At 41.5% G+C, this 20,052-nt stretch overlaps 1 protein-coding gene across 1 annotated transcript; it reads right to left on the bottom strand.

The window, feature by feature from the left end:
• Positions 1-8,113: 8,113 nt before the first annotated feature.
• Positions 8,114-20,052, bottom strand: glt8d2 (glycosyltransferase 8 domain containing 2). The gene is made up of 10 exons (XM_034578522.1): positions 19,941-20,052; positions 16,154-16,197; positions 14,253-14,345; positions 13,932-14,133; positions 13,264-13,381; positions 13,070-13,154; positions 12,055-12,167; positions 11,561-11,727; positions 10,905-11,017; positions 8,114-8,627 (listed from the first exon to the last, which is right to left on the bottom strand). Exons 2-10 carry the CDS (start codon positions 16,170-16,172, stop codon positions 8,449-8,451), a joined length of 1,089 nt encoding a protein of 362 aa, XP_034434413.1. The 5' UTR covers positions 16,173-16,197; positions 19,941-20,052; the 3' UTR covers positions 8,114-8,448.

The following is a 20,052-nucleotide window of genomic DNA, read 5'->3' as shown; positions in this document are numbered from 1 at the left end:
ACAGAATAATAACGGCTATAAAGATAATAACAAGTAGCTCATGTTTTACCATTTTATTAGAGCTTCTCACAGGTAAATTATATGGGAAGAAGAAGAGTAAAAACGGGCAAGATCTCTTGCTGTGCTGTTGGAATATTTTCAGCGAATACTCTTATCAAAGACGCCCTTTAAAGCTGAATGCAGATGTTTTATATGGTTGCAAACCAGTAGACAGACAGACTGGACCGATGAAATCTCTATGACACACAAAGTCAAACTCAATGGTGTAGTTAATGATGACAAAACCACAAAGCGAACAGTCTTGGCTATTTTATAATACATCGTTTGGACATATGCTGCTGCCCAGTGTTGGCAACATTAGCATGTAAACATCACTCGGTATTTATGCAAGAATTGAAGAAATGAATGAATGGGGCTTATCGTAGTTTTATATATGTGATATGATATTTACAATAAACAATAATTGACTATAAACAAACGCTAAGCCTTTACGACATAATGTCTTCAACTTATGTCTCCTGGCTGTTTGCTCTGGTTTGGCCCCCCCATCCAATTTCTTACATTTGGTCATTTCAGACCTATTGGGTATATTCTTTGTTTTATATAAAGGCTGATAAACTATGTGTAGTCATTTTGTATCAGAGGAAAGCTTGAGGACGACCACTATACAAGATGGCGCCAAAGTATTTGAGACTAGCCACTGTCCGTCCATGTGAGTGTAGTTAAAACACAGAAAGCAGACCCCGTCTTTACCTTATACACCTGTTCCCAATGCCATAACATTCACATTCCAACACACAACATGACACAGGGCTAACCTTTATGTAATTACAACACTTACTGTAGATAGGCTACTGTATCTCCAACACACACCCAGACACATACTTTGGACTGGGGCATCTGTTAAGCTCAAATGCACGTCTGACTTTGATTCAGGCAAAACTCACACTCTTGCGAGAGTGTCTCTCGCAAGATGCAAAGTGGCAGATTGAGTCGCTAGCCACTCTTGGGTAGAGTACGGCTAACAGCCTACATGTACTCAGTGATTCTCTACTCAAGATGTAATTGATGAAAAGCAGATTACCAAATAATGCCCATAGAAACTACCACTTCTGTGGCTTTATCCCCTGCTACTACTGAGCCATAAAAACTTTTCATGTGAACAACCAAATGAAACACTATGAATTTCTTCCAGGAGTCTGAAGTGCCTTTGGTACTCTACGTCTTCCATTTGCCGGTTCTGATGTGGTTGGTGGTTGTGGTTGCAAACAGCTTTGACACTCCACTGGCCCTGAATACTACCATAATCCATAATTCAACATAATTTTAACTCTTCAAGAGCCATAGCTGATTTCACAGTATGGATAGAAACAAATCCCGTTGATTAAAACAGCATTAATGTGTGAAATGAATGGAGTCCGTCCCTGACAACTACAAAACCTTTGGCTGCATCTTTAAAAAAAAAAGAAAAGGCAACTACAGTTACTTTTGATGAGCTCTGAGATGAAGTGCGGTTGGAACTTGTAAGTACAACACATAACGTAACTTCTGTATCAGCAGCCCAGTCTGGATAAGAGATTGAGTATGCAGCTGCTTGTTTGGACTCTATGACAAAACACTTGGCTATGGTTTGATACTTTGTCTCTATCAAAAGCCACTGACTCGCTCACTGGAGACACACAGAACAGTGTGCACGCTGGTTATCTGTCAGCTGACAAGGGTTTGGGCTGTAACAGTAAGATAACTGAGGAACAAGCGATAGGTTTCAAGGTTTTTGGGTCACACTGCGTCTTCTCAGCTTCCAGTTTGGGATTTATAGGATCCAAGTTTAGCTGCTCGGGTTATACTTCCAATGTAATTAACATATTTCTAAATTCCTGCCTCGGGAACTTACAAGTTATTAAGATGAGCATCTAGTCTTATATCTTGGTCTGCCTGTCTTCTCTAAAACTTCCTTTATGTGCTTCTACCTCAGTTATTAGAGGTTTACCATACTTACATAAGTGCAGTTCAAGTTTTGTGTTGCGCCCCTCATTCTAAAGCCATCACATTTTGTAGCTGCTTTGCATTCTGGTTGATTTCAGGCACTGGGTGTAGAAATCCATCTTTTCTGCAGTGGACGTCTGAATGTTGGAGACAAGTCAAACTAAAGTGGTGGACAGTGTTTCCAGTCAAACTCTGCATAGTGTCTGTAGACAAACTCTATTGCAGTGTGGAAGGTATTCCAGAGGGACGCCACTTTGTGTGGACTATACCATTTATCTTCTGAAGAGGTAAACATGTTTTTTACTTCTTTTCTTTTATAATATCTTAATATTATTATTACATACAACACATCCCACTCTTTTTCCAATTGTGCACAAGCAATTGCTAAAGAGAATTAGAACTTTTTTGTCCACATATCATTAGTAACATTTTCAGTCAATGGGGTTGTTGAATGAAACACAACATGATGATGTCAACATTTGAACTCTCCTCAGTGTAATTTCTTTTTATCATCCCCGAGGAGCCTATTTGCCCTTTGACCTACTTTAATTCTGAATCTGCTGTCAGGAGTCACGTTGTGCAGTTATCTGGTGTCAGGTGGTTCTCACTGAGACAGGAATATGGTGGTGAGTCAGTGGCTTGTGCAAAGAGGTGTTACTCTGCGTCATAGCCGAGGCAAGGCATTTGAAAAGAGAAGGAGTCTAGAGTCTTTGGTAATCCACAGTACAATTATGCTAATCCGTGCAAAGCCTCACGCACCTGGAGAGAAAATCAGACTGAACATTTTAAAGTATCTAAAGTGCCAAAGATAAGTGGCAGAGCGGGGACTCAGCATATAGACAATTCAAGCAGGGGTGCACACGGAGAGGAACACACAAGGATTCCTGTTGTCGTTTTTTTGATTTGTGTTGAATTTACAGACAGAGAACAGACTGTTTTAAAATGGGATGTGTGGGTGGAAGCAAACATGGGATGCACATCACTTATCCACCACCGGGAGAACATTTGAGACAACCTATGTTAGGGACATGACTCTGAAATCACATGTCCTGTCAGACACAGTCAGCAGGATGTGAGGGTGAAGCGCCTGCTCCACATAGCTGCAGCTGGACAGCGATTGACAGTAATAGTGTGGTGTACATTTAGACTTTCTGTAGGTTACGCAGGTTTTCCGGGTCACAGGGATCGCAGCATTCAAAGGTTGTGTGCGGGGCCGCAAAACTGCTTTATTACATAACAGATAATAAGCAGCCATGAGAATGTATAGCCGACTATATGGGGAAATGTATGGAAGAACATCAAGTTTGTGTGTGGAGCTGTTTTGGTGGAAGTCCCCTTTTCACTCTATAATAATCACATTTAAAGGATGAGGCTGACTTTATGCTATATTTTTCAAATTGTCAGCTATGGAAAGAGCAACACCAGCAACATTTTAGTTCATCTGTTATACTCTATGACATCCACAACCTCAGCTCAAAGCTAAGTTGTTCCTGCTTAATATACAGTTTACCTACGTATGGTTACATTATAGACAAGCTAAGGGTCTTAGCACAGTAAGATTTGCATAATACTCATGAATGTTCCAGGCACACACTGGAACTATATGTATAGGAACCACATTCACAAAAATGTATTTACCACAATATTTAGTCAAATTGGAGATAAATGAAGTATATCCCATGACTGGTCTCATGTGGCTACAAAAATTACTTATGTAACTTATAATCATGCACATGCCTCCCTCCCGACGTCATTATCTTTCATATTGGCACTGGCCAGAGTCTGTTGTAGCCAAAAGTTGAATAATAAACGTGTGGTGTGACACAGCTAGCGAGCTATGATAGCTTCCTCCATTTTGGAGTTTGTGCTCCCTGGAAGGTCAGCACACAGAAAAACGTGGGTTGAAATTCACCAGGTTGAGTTGAATAGAAACAGTCGAGTGGAATTAGTTCTCCAAGCCACTAATGAAAAGAGACACGTGTTTACCAACACCAGAAATTCCCTCAATGTGGTCCGGACTTTTTCTGGAGATTCCCTGCTCAGGCACGTTCACAGTAACACAGAAATCTCCAGAGTGTTCAGGTGAGGGGTGATGCAACAGGTAGAGGCAGGGCACGTATTAATCCTACTGAGGGGATCATGTTACCGTTTACAGGAAATAGACACCGGCGTCAGGCCTTCACCAAAAGCTCTCTTGAAGTCTTTGCCGGTGTCTCCTGCATGTATGGCACCGCGTTTTCATCCTGAGATATTTGTATTCTTTTAGTTTTTTGAAGTTTTGCGTCTGTCGCATGTTAGAAATGTCTTCAACTCACCCACTCGCTTGGGTTGAATCCTGGAAAGGATGTCGTGCTGTGGCGGACATTTGTATTTCTCACATACGGCCCCTCCAGAGAATGTCAGGAGACTATCTGGAGATGTTTGAAAGCCGCTTGATTATCCAAGTTCAATTCAAACAGAAGATTCATAAACTTTCTGGTGTGACCAGGACTCATGGATGCCTGTATATATTTTTTATTGTCATCAAATCAGCATGAAAACTTCAAAAACAACTACAAATCAATGAAACTCTTTGTAAAGTATGAGACACACATCTTTAAAGGTACTATATTAAAGTTTTAGTTACATTGCTGAAGTTAACATTTACAGACCATTTGAAATATATTTGATTCATCAAGCTGAAAATGCACACATGATAATTAACATTGGTTGACAGGATATATTAGCCAATGGTTTACTGACAATAAAAATTGCCAGACTCTGAGTGTGCATTTGTGTGTGCGTGCGTGCCTGAGTGTGTGTTGTCAGATTGGCCTTTTTAGCAGAGCAGTGGAAACTAATCTGTGGGAAAGTTGTGGAGAAGGGCGGTGATGTCTGCAGTCTGAAACTCGAAGGTAAACGTGACTCCTCACCATGCTTCTCTCTCTCACTCACACACACACACACACACACACACACACACACACACACACACACACACACACACACACACACACACACACACACACACACACACACACACACACACACACACACACACACACACACACACACACACACACACACAGCATACGTGCAGCTTTACACATAGCCTCCCCACAGCTCACAGGCCACAACCTTGCTCTCGCACTAGTTACTGACACCAGACCTGGATGATAGGATTCTCTGTTTGTCTCTATGGTGATAAGTTATATTGTGGGAGCTTTTGGGTTTCTCTCTCTATATAGGCACTGCACTGGTTTTATCCAAATGTCCATCACTCAGTAAATGCAGGGAGATCAACCAAACTCTCCACTATACTCGGGGTGTGTGTTCACTACAACATGCGTCACTGTTTGAGGTGTGCTCACTGGCACAGCATCGCACACTTCTGACCGCACACATCACTAATGATGGGTGCACATGATTACGCCAAGCAAACCTGCCAATGTAGCCAGCTCATCAAAAAAAACAAGACATCACAGGGCTGCGGGATGTAGAACTACAGCCACAGTGTTGTATAACATGAGGTATTCTTTTTGTTAGAATTAGGTATTCAAATATGGGTCAACTGTGAACATAAATAGATAAAAGAAACAGTATTACACCACCAAGTCAGTTTGGCTCCAGGGATTTGGACTGTTCACTCCAGAGAGTGACTCACTCTACCATCTGCAGCCTCAGCAGAAATCCAGATTCATCAGACCTGGCTACGTTTTTCTGTCTTCATCTGTGCAGTGTTGGCGAGTCTGTGTCACCGCAGCCTCTCGTTTCTCTTCCCAGCTGACAGGAGTGGAACCTGACGTGGTCTCTGCTCTTGTAGAACCATCCACCTCAATGTTTGACGTGTAGCTCCAACCAGTCCGACCATTCTCCTCTGACCTCTCTGACACTGACAATAATGCCATTTATTCCTCATTTCCCATTATTCCCCATGACTAATAGGAGTACAGATGTTGCCATCCTAATACAATGTTGATTCCTGAAAGCCAGAACAAACTCAGGTATTAACTACAGGTCATTTTATGTCTCATTTAGATGTCATGTAGAAATCGCACCGATACAGACTCATAACATGAAAACAAATGAGCAGACCCTACAACATGGTGGTACTTCTCCACCTCTTCTTCAGACATCTCTGCAAAAACAATCTTGCGCTAAAAGCCGATCAGACAAATGTGTTTTATTCTCAAAACAACTTAATAATTCAGCAATCAATAATAATCACATCGAGACTCCAGGAGGACTTTGCACCTGGCAGAGAAACAGTCTGGTACATAACTCCCTGTGAAACCTGCAGCTTACTGGGTTTTGTGACTTTGGGACAGAGCCGGGCTGTTTGCTCCTTCTTGTTTTCGGCCTTTATTCTTCTTTGTTCTACACAAAGCCGGCTGCTGGCTGTATCCTCATGTGTTCGTCAAACGTGGGCAATCGATCTTCTCCTCCGACTCTTGGCAAGAAATCAAACGTGTGTTATCCCTAAGCTGTGCAATAATTGCTTTAGAGCCAACAGAGGCTCATTTGATTGCCACAGTGTGCAGGCGTTCTGCCATGACCTGAGGGCGGATCAGGGGGCGGGTTTTGAAAATCAGGAGCTGGTGAAACCCAGTAGACATTGGAGTTAGTGGTATTGATCAGTTCAATCACCAGATACACTTAGTTTGTTATGTGAGAGAGAAATATGTAGAGTATCATCTTTAGATACTCCCTCTTTAGATATGGACAGACCTGGTTGTTTAGCTTTCAGGTTCTGGCGTCCTCCCAAAGTGGTGTGCAACTCTGACGTCATGATGAAGTGAAAACACACACACACCTCCACCTCTGATGCACGCCAGGCCCAAAGTCCAGACATCCATCAACAGATTCCAAGAGGGGTAAAGGGGAGTGATACTTTTAAGTCTCTTTTCACACACACACACACACACACCCCCCCTCATAGGGTGGATGGTCAAAACAGCTTGAATAACGTCATTAGCAACATTCCTGAAATGCATAAACATAAGAGAGGACTCCCCTGACTAATAACAAATAATACATTGTGTGCCAACAGTGTTTCCCTCTCAAAAGCTACACAAACGACAATTCAGTGATCAGTAACTTTATAAAATAGCGAAAAGGAAAGTTGAGTAGGTATGAACATGTCTTTATTTACTGAATTACATTTTACTATCATGTAGAGTTTCCGATTCTGAACAGATTTTTTGATCTCATGTAGTTTAAGTAAAATAAATGTAATTCTTTGGAAGGTGAACTGATTCTGTAGCTCCTATCAACCCTCTCGGAGACATCCACAATGAAAACACACTTGCTCCAGGGCCGATCTTGATATTTTCTCTGGCGCCTCTAAGTGGATAAAGACTTACATTGCACTAACTTGTTGGAAAATTGATTCATGGATATGATTCTGTTTTTTTTTAACCTGGTAATCGATCTTGCTTCTTACACATCCAGACATTCACGCTTGTTCTAGGATCAGTCACCTTTTTCACTTTCAGGTCTGTGATTCTCTGATGAGGCTCCAGCTGAGTCTCTGACTGTCTGAGCTGAGCAGCCATCTAAGTGTTCTAAGGGTTTCTCTCAAAATGCTTTGAAGTCATGGAACACATGACTCTGGGCGGCAGTGTTCCCTGATAGAGTTCTTGAAGGAGATATGTCAACACGGCATAGAGAAGGCTGCTGGTCGCTGCCGTGTTGAAAAGACAAAAGGGATATTGCGAGACTTCTTATGGAAGGAGCCCAAAAATCAAAACCCAATAGACTAAAAGAGGCCAAAAGAACTCCACAGATCTACAGAGTTTATTTCATTCATCAACCAAACAAAACTATTTTAAAGGAAATAACAATCAACTATCAATAGTCTCTGAAATCCATTCAACAACTGTTCAGATGATCAACACAGGTTTAAACTTTGACATCGTGACTATAAGCAACATTTGCTGGCTCACCAACGGTTGAGTTGAATTTATTTCCTGACCCAACAATGTCAAGGAGTCTACAAGTTTGTTCTTTATAGTAATTTATCATCAATATATCCTAGTCTCCGAGTAGGAACAGGACATTATGTTTATTTCAACGCTTCAATACCATAATTGGTAAAAGTATTAATGACCTATAAAAGAAGAGAAAATGTGAAAAAGGTAAGAATTCTGAGATTTTATTTCAAGTTATCAAGGAAGCATATTTTCTGCAGCTCAATTTGACACAGACAAAAAATCTTTTCACTTTGAACACGTTCCTGTATCTGATATCTATTAACACCAGAGTAGTCACATTGCCTTTAGCAATACAGGGGGCACCCAGTTGATTAACACTGTTTCTCATACAATGTTCAACCAAGCACATTTCATTTTCAACAGCATTCCTCAGCATTACATTCACTGTCTGTTTCCTATTACCCCTTCACCTCCCCGCAGTGAAGCCGTCAACTTCACACGCATCATGCCCCACACCCCTGTGGCTCGGACAAGGTACGTTCCACAGACCTCAGCTGTCACTATCAGGTCGTACCAAGGTGAATCTTCCGGAGGGGTCGGGGATGAACCACCTCTCCCACAGGTCCAAGTGAACAGCGGGATACTTCCATGGTTTGAAAGGGCCATTCCAGTGCAGCAGATGTGCCTCCTGTAGGAAGCTCTCGGAATAGCGGGCATCTGGACTCCAGCCTGGACAGACAGGAATGGTTTTTAAAATTAACCTGAGGGTTGTGTTACAATATAATACGTTTCTTTATGTCTATATGTAGCAGAAATAATGAGTCCCCTCATCACCTCTTGACATTATTCCTCAAAATGGAATTACCGTAAATGACCCGATTATCTATTGATTCTATTGATTAGAATCATCTCTTTCAGTTCTGTGCCTGGATTCCTAGTCACAGATAAAGCTGAGCACTAAGCTAAGCTACCCTAACCCCCCTACTTCAAACACACCTCAGTACACTTCACAGCAGCTTCTCTCTGTACAACAGCAGGTGAACGCATCCCCGTACAAAGGCACCTTGGTCCGTGCAAGAGTGAACACATCAGCATTCAATGCAGCTGTGATGTCCTGTGCTGATTCAGACTGTCTTAAGTTCATTCAGTTCTGCTGTTGGTCTGATATACAGCACATTCAGTTCAGGACAACGTTGGCCTATATACAAGCTCAGCACATAAGTTTAATGGCTCAGCAGAAGATGGTTTGGTATCAGATCGTGATTGTTTAAAAGACTAACCGTCATGGCTATCATCAGTTTGTGTCAGCAGTCCTACAGCCATGTCAAGAACATTTTCAAGTGAAGGGTGTTTGCCTACAGAGCAACTTCTGGGTCTGCATCTATTACTTGAACACAATCATACAGGCTCAAAGGGATAGTTCACCAAAAAATTAAAATTCACTCATGCTTGCGGACATGAACGTGGCTCCAGGGGAAGGTATCAGAGGACATTTAGGCTTTAAACTTGGTGTAAATGATGCAGTTTCAAGTCAAATTTGAATATCTGGGCTTGAGGACACTTGGGTGACACCACAGGAGCAGCATGGAGGCATGTTAGGTTTTCTTTCTCTTGTTTTTTACGTTTGAACACAAGGTCGCCCCGTTATTCCAATTGTATTGGATGTGGCTGCAATGCTATTTACCCCTGAAACTCTGACAGTGTTTTGTAGACTCACCCTCCCCTCCATCGACATAGTGGTGCGTAAAAGAAAGAAGACCATGAGACAAGAGGAAGACATTTTAACAATGGTGGAACTTTCGGAAGAGGGACTTTAAGAGTTGATAGGAAACTACAGACATCTTTATGTTGCCTCTTTCTTAAAAGCATTTTGACAACCCCCCCAACTGTTGCCATGTTGGTTGTTATCAGAAACTCTCGACTCTGTGCTGCTCTCTGGTGGATGTTTTTCTCAACAGCTGTGCCAATGAATGGACATAGAAGTTTGTGGACAGTGATGGTTACATTGTTAGAAATGGAAGTATCTCTTTTTTTTATATTAAATGCTGCATAAATGAGCCTTTAACATGTGTAACTAGCACTTACTGTGCACTCCATCACCTGATCTAATTTCTGTCTCATTATTATGCTATATTATTAAGTTACTTAGTTACTTCAAGCTTCAAGTGTCTAATAAATGTGAACATGTCAATGTGAATTAACCCCACCCCAAAGCTGTAATTGGACAGTTTGTTTAACAGAGTCATGTTGGCATGAACATCCCTTTTTCATCTCAAGAAAGAAAAATCTGTCCTGCACCTCTGCATGAAAAATATAAGTTTGTATATAATCTTGACAAGTCTACGCTGCCCTCTGCTGGACAACACTGACAGGTAATACACTTTGCCTTGTTGTCTGTGCTGTGATTACATTTTAATGATGCATTGAAAAGTCATGACACAATAAGCAATTCGGGTAGTTATTAAAGATTAAGAGATACATGGTTGTAATTTAACATATATATATTGTTGTATTTCTTTGGTGCTGTCAATCATGACAATGCAACACGTTTTTATGGCATCAAATAACTAATTAAAACCAAATTCATCAGAAACATACATCAGTGTGATAAGAACTACCTCAAATACTGTGAAATACATGTGAAAAATGTATTTATCAAGCACTTTTTAGTTTGGTCCATGTCTCATAACATGGAGGAGGTGGAGGTTTATGAACTATACTGCAACCTGCCACCAGGGGGCCATCCAGAACTGTCAATGCATTTCCTTACATGTTTCTAATTTTAGGGACTGCTGTTGATTTTGTTCCGTTTTCTATTTGGTAGTTAGAGATACAATGACAACACTTTTAACAAAATAACACAGAATTCTCATATTATGCCCACAAGAGGATGAATTGTTTTCTTATTTATATTTTCAGAAGTATAATTTCATGTATAAGTTTTCAGACTCCTTAGGAAGTCACATTGAAATTCTTCTATGTATGAAAAAAAAGACATGATCTTACCGAGGTGCCTGACGTGCCACAGCGGATCTAGTGTGGTGAATTTGTCATGGAAAACGATCAGCATGGGTGGGGTCGCCACACCTCCCGCCATGGCACTGCTGTATATGTTCTGCCTGGTGGTGAGAAAGGGAAGAGTTTCTGGTGAGACAGGTTTTTATATAGATTATATAATACCTGATAAAACAATACCTGGATACATGGAATACAAGTAAAGATAAAAGACAGAATTATCTGATAGATATAAATTGGAAGATTGGAAAGTAGGAGCATACTTTGCTTCAGGGTGTGGTTGTGATAAAGACTCAAGTCAGAACACACCTGAAGACAAATGAATTTCCACTAAATCTGTAGTATAGGCCGCTCCTATTATTATATATCATCTATCTGTACGTCTGTACTGTGAGACCGATATTCTTGTCATCACAAACAGGACTCTTGTTGAGGGTTAAGGGCAGAGGATGTCACACCTTGTTAAAGCCCTATGAGATAAATTGTGATTTGTGAATATGGGCTATACAAATAAGATTCGATTGATTGATTGATTGATTGATTGACATTGATTCCTTGCTGATCTTCCAGTTGTAACGAAGGGTTCTTGCCAAGTAGATGCCTGCTGCATTGATACTAATGAAGTGATTATTCACACCAGATCTGACCTGAAATTCTCCTCCATCCATCTCTCCAGCTGTTTGGTGATCTTTTGCTTCTTCCACTCGCTGATGTCTGCGACGAACACTCCAGGGTTGAAGGAGCAGTCTCTTGGGTTGATGGCCAGGTCTTTGACTTCCTGTTTCCTGTAGTCCAGGAAGCCCATGTAGGTTGTCTAGGAGACGAGCTCAGAGGAGAGGAGGGATTTTCAGTCGCAGAGTCTTAAGAAAAGGTTATCAGGGGTCAACGGAGAAAGGCTGTTCTCAATAAATTATATTTATAATCATAACTTCTAAACGCAGCTTAAAATGTTATGATTGCCATAAAGAACTTATACACTTGTACCCCACACATCAATACACTTCTACTTCGTTACTAGCTAAGAAATTCACATTCAGGATCCATTACATTGTTTTTGTCTGGATTTGATTTTCAGGTTTAACAATACTGGACTCTCACACTGACATTTAAGGCATGAAGATAGAAAGGAATAAAGATCCACCTGCATGCCGATGCTGCGCACCATCTCATGCGTGGAGGGCAGGTCGCAGTCGGTGGCGAAAGCAGCAGCATGTCCGGGCTTCAGTTTGATGTTGAACAGATCCTTGATGTCTCCTTGGAAGCAAGAAGAAACAATTAGGTGGCAAAATACATCATACACAAATACACTCTACCTGTCACATCAATGTTATTTAAAAGGGACGGTTATCTCAGTCTGAATCTGCAGTCATTGGGCATAGTTATAGATATTAATGTGTCATTAGACAATATTGAAAAAATGAAATCCTTCGTAATATTCTTGGATCTGCATTAAAAAGCACTTCAAAAAGGACTTTTCCATAAGTTAAGTTTTAAGTAAGTGACACTAAAAACAGTTTTCATATATCGTGCAACCTCACAGTCCCAGAAAAGGTCATAACACCCTAACCAGAGTTCATTATAACACAATAACATGTGATATCTATGGTGTATTTGTGATGAAAACCCAAGATAAGAAGTAGAGCAGCAAGAAATAAATGGCTCCGGATCAGGAGGAAAGACCCCAACTGGGCCCCAAGATATTAGGGACACACGCCCAGGTCTGATGATCCTGTGGATGTCTTGTGATAAAAATCAAGAAACACCCGAAGACCCTAAGGTGCACGGCTGATGATTGTCCCTAACATCTGCTGGTGATTTCTATAAATCTGAGAGTAGTCTGCAACTTATCATCAATCTAATGCGGGAGACCTTCAAACATATACGTAAGGGATATTCACCATCTTGTCTTATGTTCTAAAATAAATAACTCAGTAGCTGGATGTAATATAGGAAATATTAATAGTCATCCCGGTGGCCTATGGTTTTAACTTTCTTGGTATATAATAACATGCTCACACAAGTGTGATGTGCCATCTTGAAACCACCAGTGTACCCACACTGCAAACAGATTTTTCAGTGAAGTAGGAGCTATCGTTCTGTGGTTAAACTTTATTAACTTGAAAGAATTTCCATCAGGCATGATGACGCATACGTACCCTGCACAATGACATCATCATCCAAGTAGATCACTCTCTTGTGGTTGATGTCCAGCAGGGGTAAGTAAAAGCGCACAAAGTTGAGCTGCAAAAACAAAAGCAAAGTCACTATTTCATGATCCCGAGGACTTATATGAGCGTGCACCGTGTAATGTTTGTTCTGCTGCAGGAACAAAAGCAAACCCACAACTCACTGGATGTAACAGTTCAGGTCGAGAGGAATCTGGCTTCACTTTTCCTCTTAGAACCATGGGGTTGAATTCCAGTATCTTATACCTGATGCCTTTCAGTTTAGTCTTCTCAATGTACTGCCTGCGGAGAGGCAAAGAAAGAAAAGAAGAGGTAGATAAACATCAAGGGTCACCCTGATAAGTAGGGTTAGCTCTATAACAGTACAGAGGGAACGAGAACCCCCCCGCCAGGCCAAAATGAAATATTGATCTAATAACAAAACCAGAATGGCACTCAGTAGACTGCATCCCTCCACCAAGGCCCAGCAGCCTCCTTGTGAAACCACCTTTAGGTTCGCTAGATACAGATTTTTTTTTTTTACAAGATCTATGAATTACTCTCTGAGAAATCAAGGAAAATATCGAAAAGCGTCCAATCTCACAATGTTAAAGAAAAAAAAAATCACTGTTTTCTATGACACTGAAGATTTTTGCTCGCAGCTTTGTTTCTGAGTGCTTCCTGATTCAAGGATTTTTTTGTTGAGTACCACCCTGAAACAGGGATAAGCAATAACACTGGGATATCAGGTCCACTTCATATTTGGGACAGTTAAAGTTGACCAATACATTTACAGTTTAAATTAACATATCACCTGAAATATAAAATCATCATTGCACCTTTAAAAACAGACCTTGACAGTTTCACACCATCCCGGAAAGTAACAATATAGAAGAAAACGCTGGCGTCTGTGTTGCTGTAGATGCTGTTGATGGTAGCCATGGTTCCGCCCATCCGCTCCTCTGATGCACAGATGACTACGGGGACGACATTATCTGCCTCTGGTACTTTCAGAGCAGGAACCCGCGCTGCGCTCCCACGGCCCCTCCAGTGATCTGAGAGGAAGCAGACAGCGTAGGTTGGAAGTCAACTTTTGTGTCATGCATGGCCACTCCTGCCTGTACATGGCAGGAGTAAAGGATAAAGGATGTGAATACAAAGTGTGTGGATGTACCTGGGAGCTTGGGCGGAGTGGAGGCTCTGAACAGCGTGTTGTGCAGGAGCAGACACACCATCAGTACCACCAGCACCAGGAGGACATGATTAACTGAAACACAGGGACAGCGTCTGTACAGCAGCTTACATCCAATCAGATTCTAAGATTTCTCTCAGCGTGCAGTGGGAGATTTCTCATATTTATTCCCGACCATTTTCAACTATTAGCATCAGTGGGTCAACAAATGTCACATGTTTTAATTCTTTGAATCAAAAAATGTCAAAATAATATTCAACTAGAAGTATTGCCTTGTTATCCAACCAATCAAGTTGCAGTCATGCTATTGACCAATAGCCAGAAGAATGTTTTTGAAGAACATTGTGATGTGCCAGTGAAGTTGACCTTTGGATGTTTGGGAATAAATTGGCATCACTTCATAACTTCATGGTAGTACAGACAATTGGCGTCCAAATTCTTAGTTATGAGTTACGGCCAAAGACGACTATTATGAGGTCACAGTGAACTTTGACAACCAAATTCTATTCAGGTCTTTTAATCCGAGAGGACGTTTGAGCCAGATGTAATGGAAATCCCTCCAGACGTTCCTGATACTGGAAGTCGCATCCACAAGACACAATTATGCAGCCATCTGCGGAGGTTATGTCTGAAAACGGCTCATGTGAAATATGGAGCTAGGGCACAAGGTTATTAGTTTAGTGTAACATCAACATTTTGAGAAAGGGCAACATTAGGCTTAGTTCTTTCCAAATTTTAAAAACAACTACCGGAAACTCTGATCCTGACTTATTAACATGTTGCAGTTCGACCAAAGTGATTTTACTTCAGAGTGCAGATTAAACAAATAATAATATAATTTGTTGATCAGCTTTAGATGTGTTTGTAGTTTTTTCTACTGATTCCAGCCTTTGGAAAACATTAAGCTGATTGCCTCCCAGCTCCATGTTTAACTAACAGACATGAGACTCCATCTTCTTAAAGTCAAAGCTAAGAACATACTGTAAATCATTTTCTGTGATAGAATAAGAGCATCACTGAATCCCTGCTGAATTGCTGTGTTTGCTATAATTATTTTTTCTCTAACAGAGCCACAGAGATGCACATTGTGTTTCAATCCAGCGTTTGAGTGTGTCCACCAGCTGCCAGACAGACAAGAGGAAAAGAAGACAGACAAGAGGGAAAGAAGATCAAACATCCGCCTGAAACCAGTTCAAAGCCCGTTCTCTGGCTGCTGATCCAGGTGCCATAACTAACCCTGGACAATATCCTATCTGCGAAGAAGTTTCACTCTGAAATACTTGACCCAAACCAAGACCTGCACAGATGTGCTTTGTGAGACACATTAGAATCATTTTACATTGTTTAAGATTTTTTTTAACCTGAACTTTCTCATGTGAATGTTTCACCAGACAAAGGATAGTATATGTTCAAGGACAAATTAGGTTTGTGTGAAATCAACCTATTAAAATAACACTTGTTTTATTTTATGAACTTTAATATCAATCATTTAAAACATGCGTCTTTTTTATTGTTTAATTTTGGAAGCAAACTCTAAACAAGCGATTTGCATTCAGTCCAGCTGTTCACACCCTGAATGGAATCATGAACTCTAGCTCCTGACAGCCTGTCATCTGGTCACCTCAGCACGCCCTCCCCCAGCACACACATGCACATGTGGTGCACATGCATGCAAGCTGGATACTTTCCTGTTACCATGCCAAGAACAAAGTCATAGGTTTCTTTACTGCTTCACCAACTAAACCTCACTTCAACAAAGCTCACCCCATAGTCGACTAACTGACCTTGTTAGTGCTACTGCTCGTGGACAGGAACAGGATAAACACATGACACTTTTTTTGGTCTCGTGTAAACTGATGAAACTATAAATCAGTTTTACTTACTTTTTCTCAGGAGAGCCATGTTTCATGTTTGCTTCCAGCAGCATCTGCAAACACACACACACACACACACACACACACAAAATGGAGAGCGGTTAACTTGACAAACAGGAGATGAACTATTTCTTGGCGTTACAGCAACACTAATGTCTGGTGGGATGAATGAAGGATTTGGCCTCAGTGGAGAATGAATCTGCCAACACAGCTGAAAGTGACAGATGACAGGTCTCATAATTCATCAGACTTCTAAGAATGACACATACAAGTCTCCAGAGTACAGACTTAACTACAGACTTAACTGTTAAGAAGCACTTGGCTGAGCGCCATTAATAAATCAAACCAGGTTCCTCCTCCATACAAGAGATCGTAAAAGCGACTCTCAAGGGATCACATGACTGACAACATAAATACTAAATACACTGACTGATATGATTCCTTGCACTTTATTCAGTGAGATGTTATTCTGCAAGACCAAATATTTGTTTATGTGAAATCTTTATATCTCCAGGAATATTTAACATGGGAAATTAGGAAAAAATCTGCATACAATGGGGATGCATTTTGAGACTTATAGCTGTTGGTTGACAAGAAATGTCAGAGAAATAAGGAAATACTGAAAAGTGCAGACAATGAAATATTTGAGAGGACATGATTGTATACGTTGCACGGCTGCCACGTGATTGGCTGACTAGAAAATTGCTTAAACAAGCATGTGTGCAGGGGTTGGTTGGGACGGCACGAATCCTGTGATCACACTGAAACTAAACACTGAAAGAAATCATTTTGACTAGAAATAACTTTTGGTGGTTTATATTTTCTAATGTTGTAACAATTGCGAAACGGAGATTGATACTGCGATGTCCATGTGTTTCATATCATGATACGTAACTGCAATACTCCAGCATCAGCCCACTGCCGCAGCTGCCTCTGCAGCCGGTTGAGCTCTCACTCCTAATCAAAGTTCAAAAGTTCAAAGTGTTTTATTTGTCATATATACAGTCATGTACAATGAAATTTTTACTTTGCCTTCTGCTACAAATATATATATATATATGCACAGTTTGGTTGTGGTATTTGGTTGTGTGTGTGGGTGTGTGTTGGGGGGCAGAGTGAAGGGTCTGTGTGATGAGACAGTCCAGGGGGGTGTCAGGGCCAGTGAGTGTTTAACAGTCTGTTCCTCAGTCTGGACGTCCTGCATTTCACACTTCTGTAACTTCTACCAAGAGGGCAGAGGTGTGAGCAGTCCGTGTTGGGGGTGGGTGGGGTCCTTCACAATGGTGCAGGCTCTTCTGTGGACTCTGCGTTGGTACATGTCCTGCAGAGAGGGTAGTGATGTCCTGGTGATCCTCTCAGCGGTCTTTACCACCAAGATGCTCTCAATGATGCAGCTGTGGATGTTGCTGAGGATCTTTGGTGGCATGCCGGGTTTCCCCAGCCACCTCAGGAAGTACAGCCGCTGTTGTGCTTCCTTGACCAGCTGGGTGGTGACTAGTGTCCAGATGAGGTCATCACTGATGTAGACACCCAGTACTAATGTAACATTCACCATCCCACATATATATGTTAAATATTATTGTCCTATTTAAAGTTACGGCAATCTGTATACTGTGTTAAAATTACACATTATTTAATTGTACTCCATATGCACGATGGAGTGATCATAGCTGCTTTCAGACATGCACCGAACACTCAATAATCTCCAGATATTCTCCGAATCAGCCTGGGAATCAGCCCCCTTGTCAAAACTCAGCAGAATGTCCGAATGAGCTGACGTGAGAAAACAGCAGGAGATCCTCCGCAGCGTTCACCACGAGCAAGTGTTGAAGACATTTCTAACACGCGACAGACGCAAACATTTTAATACAATGAAAATTAGTGCCACACAAGAACATGTCAAGTGAGATTTTAGTTGTACGGAATGAATTACTACACCACCTCTCACCTGAACACTCCGGTCTGTGTTGTTGTGAATGCGTCTGAGCAGAGATTCTCCTGCTACCTTGTCCATGTGTGAAAGGCAAACTCCGGAAAATGTCCGGACCCAATCGAGCGAACATTCTCCAGAGATCATGTTTGACAACGGTTCATGTCTGCAGTAAAAGTTCGGCTTGTTCAATCAGCCCAAGGTGGATAATAACCCCATCCCCCATCCCTAAACAACACAACCTGCAGTTAACTGACTGAGGCCCAGAGCCAGGAGACCCTGGACAACACACGTGGCTGCATTTAGTCCAAAGCCTTTCACCACTTCCTGATGCCAGTGCTTCATGAAGGAATCTAACTGCCGGCGGGATTGTTTAAACTTTTACGTAACTGCACGAACAGAGATGCTTACACAATGCAATGACAAAAAGCGAATCCCAGCTGCTCCAACTGTAAACAACCTCCTCTGATTTTCCTCCTCCATCTCTATCGCCTCGTTGTGATCGAGGTTAATTTAACGGGATCACTGTGAAACTGTGGGTTTCATTAACGTCATCGTTTGTGCATTTAGCGTGAAGTGGTGACACCTCAGATTAAGGGTGACACCTACACCGTCTGCCCCCCCCCCCCCCCGTTTCCTCCGAAAACTGCAGACTCGCTCGGAACTTCAACAGTTTGGTTTGTTTGTGGCTGTTTAGAGCAGCCGGCCACATCTGGAACTGCTTAGCTTCAGATACATGGGGCCCGACATGCTCCAACGTACTGTCCCCGGCCTGCTTTCCAACAACTGATGATTCACTCAAGCCAAACATTGTTTCTGTCTTACATCTATCGTGACCGCGAATCTCATGGCCCCTGCAGTCACATTGTCAATGCTTTGCACAGTTTGTAGAAGGAGATACGAACTTTCGCATTATTTTATTACATTCGTATTCTCTATTTATGAGAAATGTTCAAAAAAAATGTATACGAATGTGGAAACTTATAAAAAAAATATCATTGGGTAATATGGCTCCAGGAATCGTTTTTTATTATGTGACAACAAGCTGTTGTGGAAAACATAAAAAAAAGTTCCTAGACATTGGCAAATTATTGTGTGTGTGTGTGTGTGTTTGTGTGTGTGTTTGTGTGTGCGTGTGTGTGTGTGAATAGTTCTATTACTGGTATTGTGGGCACATGAATCTGTTGTCACTGTGGACAAAAAGTAGGTCCCCATAATGAAAACCATGGACTTTTAGAATGAGTTATTTGTCAGGAAAAGTAGAGCTAATGGGGACTAAAGCCTGGTCCTAATGAGGACACTTCACTTCTGAGGCCCTGGTTAAGGTTAGTGATACATGAATTGTGTTTAGGTTAGGTTAAGGTTCGGTTTAGGCATTAACTGGTCATGGTTAATGCTTGAGATAATGTTTTAGTCAGGGTGTGGACAAAGAATGGAAGTCAATGCCAAGTCCTAATAAGGATAGCTGTGCAGGCCTGTGTGTTTGAGTGAGTGGGGGGATGGGGGTCCAAACCCAAAGCACAGAAGTCATCACACTGCAAAAAAATGTTAATCTGAAAAAACGTGGTGGACTTTTTCAAGAATATATAATTACTTCAAATTGTTTTCTTTCACTTGCCAAAAAGAGCAAAACCACAAAAAAGAAGTGAAGCTACAAATGTTTGAAACTAGTTTAAGTGCAAATAGGACAAAATGTTCTCCTGTTTAACTGCACAACAGAGTTACACCAACGCCACAACATGCACAACCTGCAAAAGGACATTATGTTAGAAAACAGACAGAGACACAGACAGAGATAAGGTAAGAAGAGGGTGTGTCACTGACATGTGCCACAGCTGCAAGCACATTAAACATGGGGTTACTCACCAGAGATCAGGCTTACTCCTGCTGCTCCATGTTGTAAAACCTCTGAGGACTGAGACTCACCCTGACCCACGCTCCCACTTTTCTTCTTCTCTCCATCCTCTCTCTCTCTCTC

This window comes from Hippoglossus hippoglossus, chromosome 23 (genome assembly GCF_009819705.1).
Source record: "Hippoglossus hippoglossus isolate fHipHip1 chromosome 23, fHipHip1.pri, whole genome shotgun sequence".
NCBI classification, from domain to species: domain Eukaryota; kingdom Metazoa; phylum Chordata; class Actinopteri; order Pleuronectiformes; family Pleuronectidae; genus Hippoglossus; species Hippoglossus hippoglossus.
The sequence above is the reverse complement of the archived record's forward strand: the minus strand, read 5'-3'. Positions and strand labels throughout refer to the sequence as shown.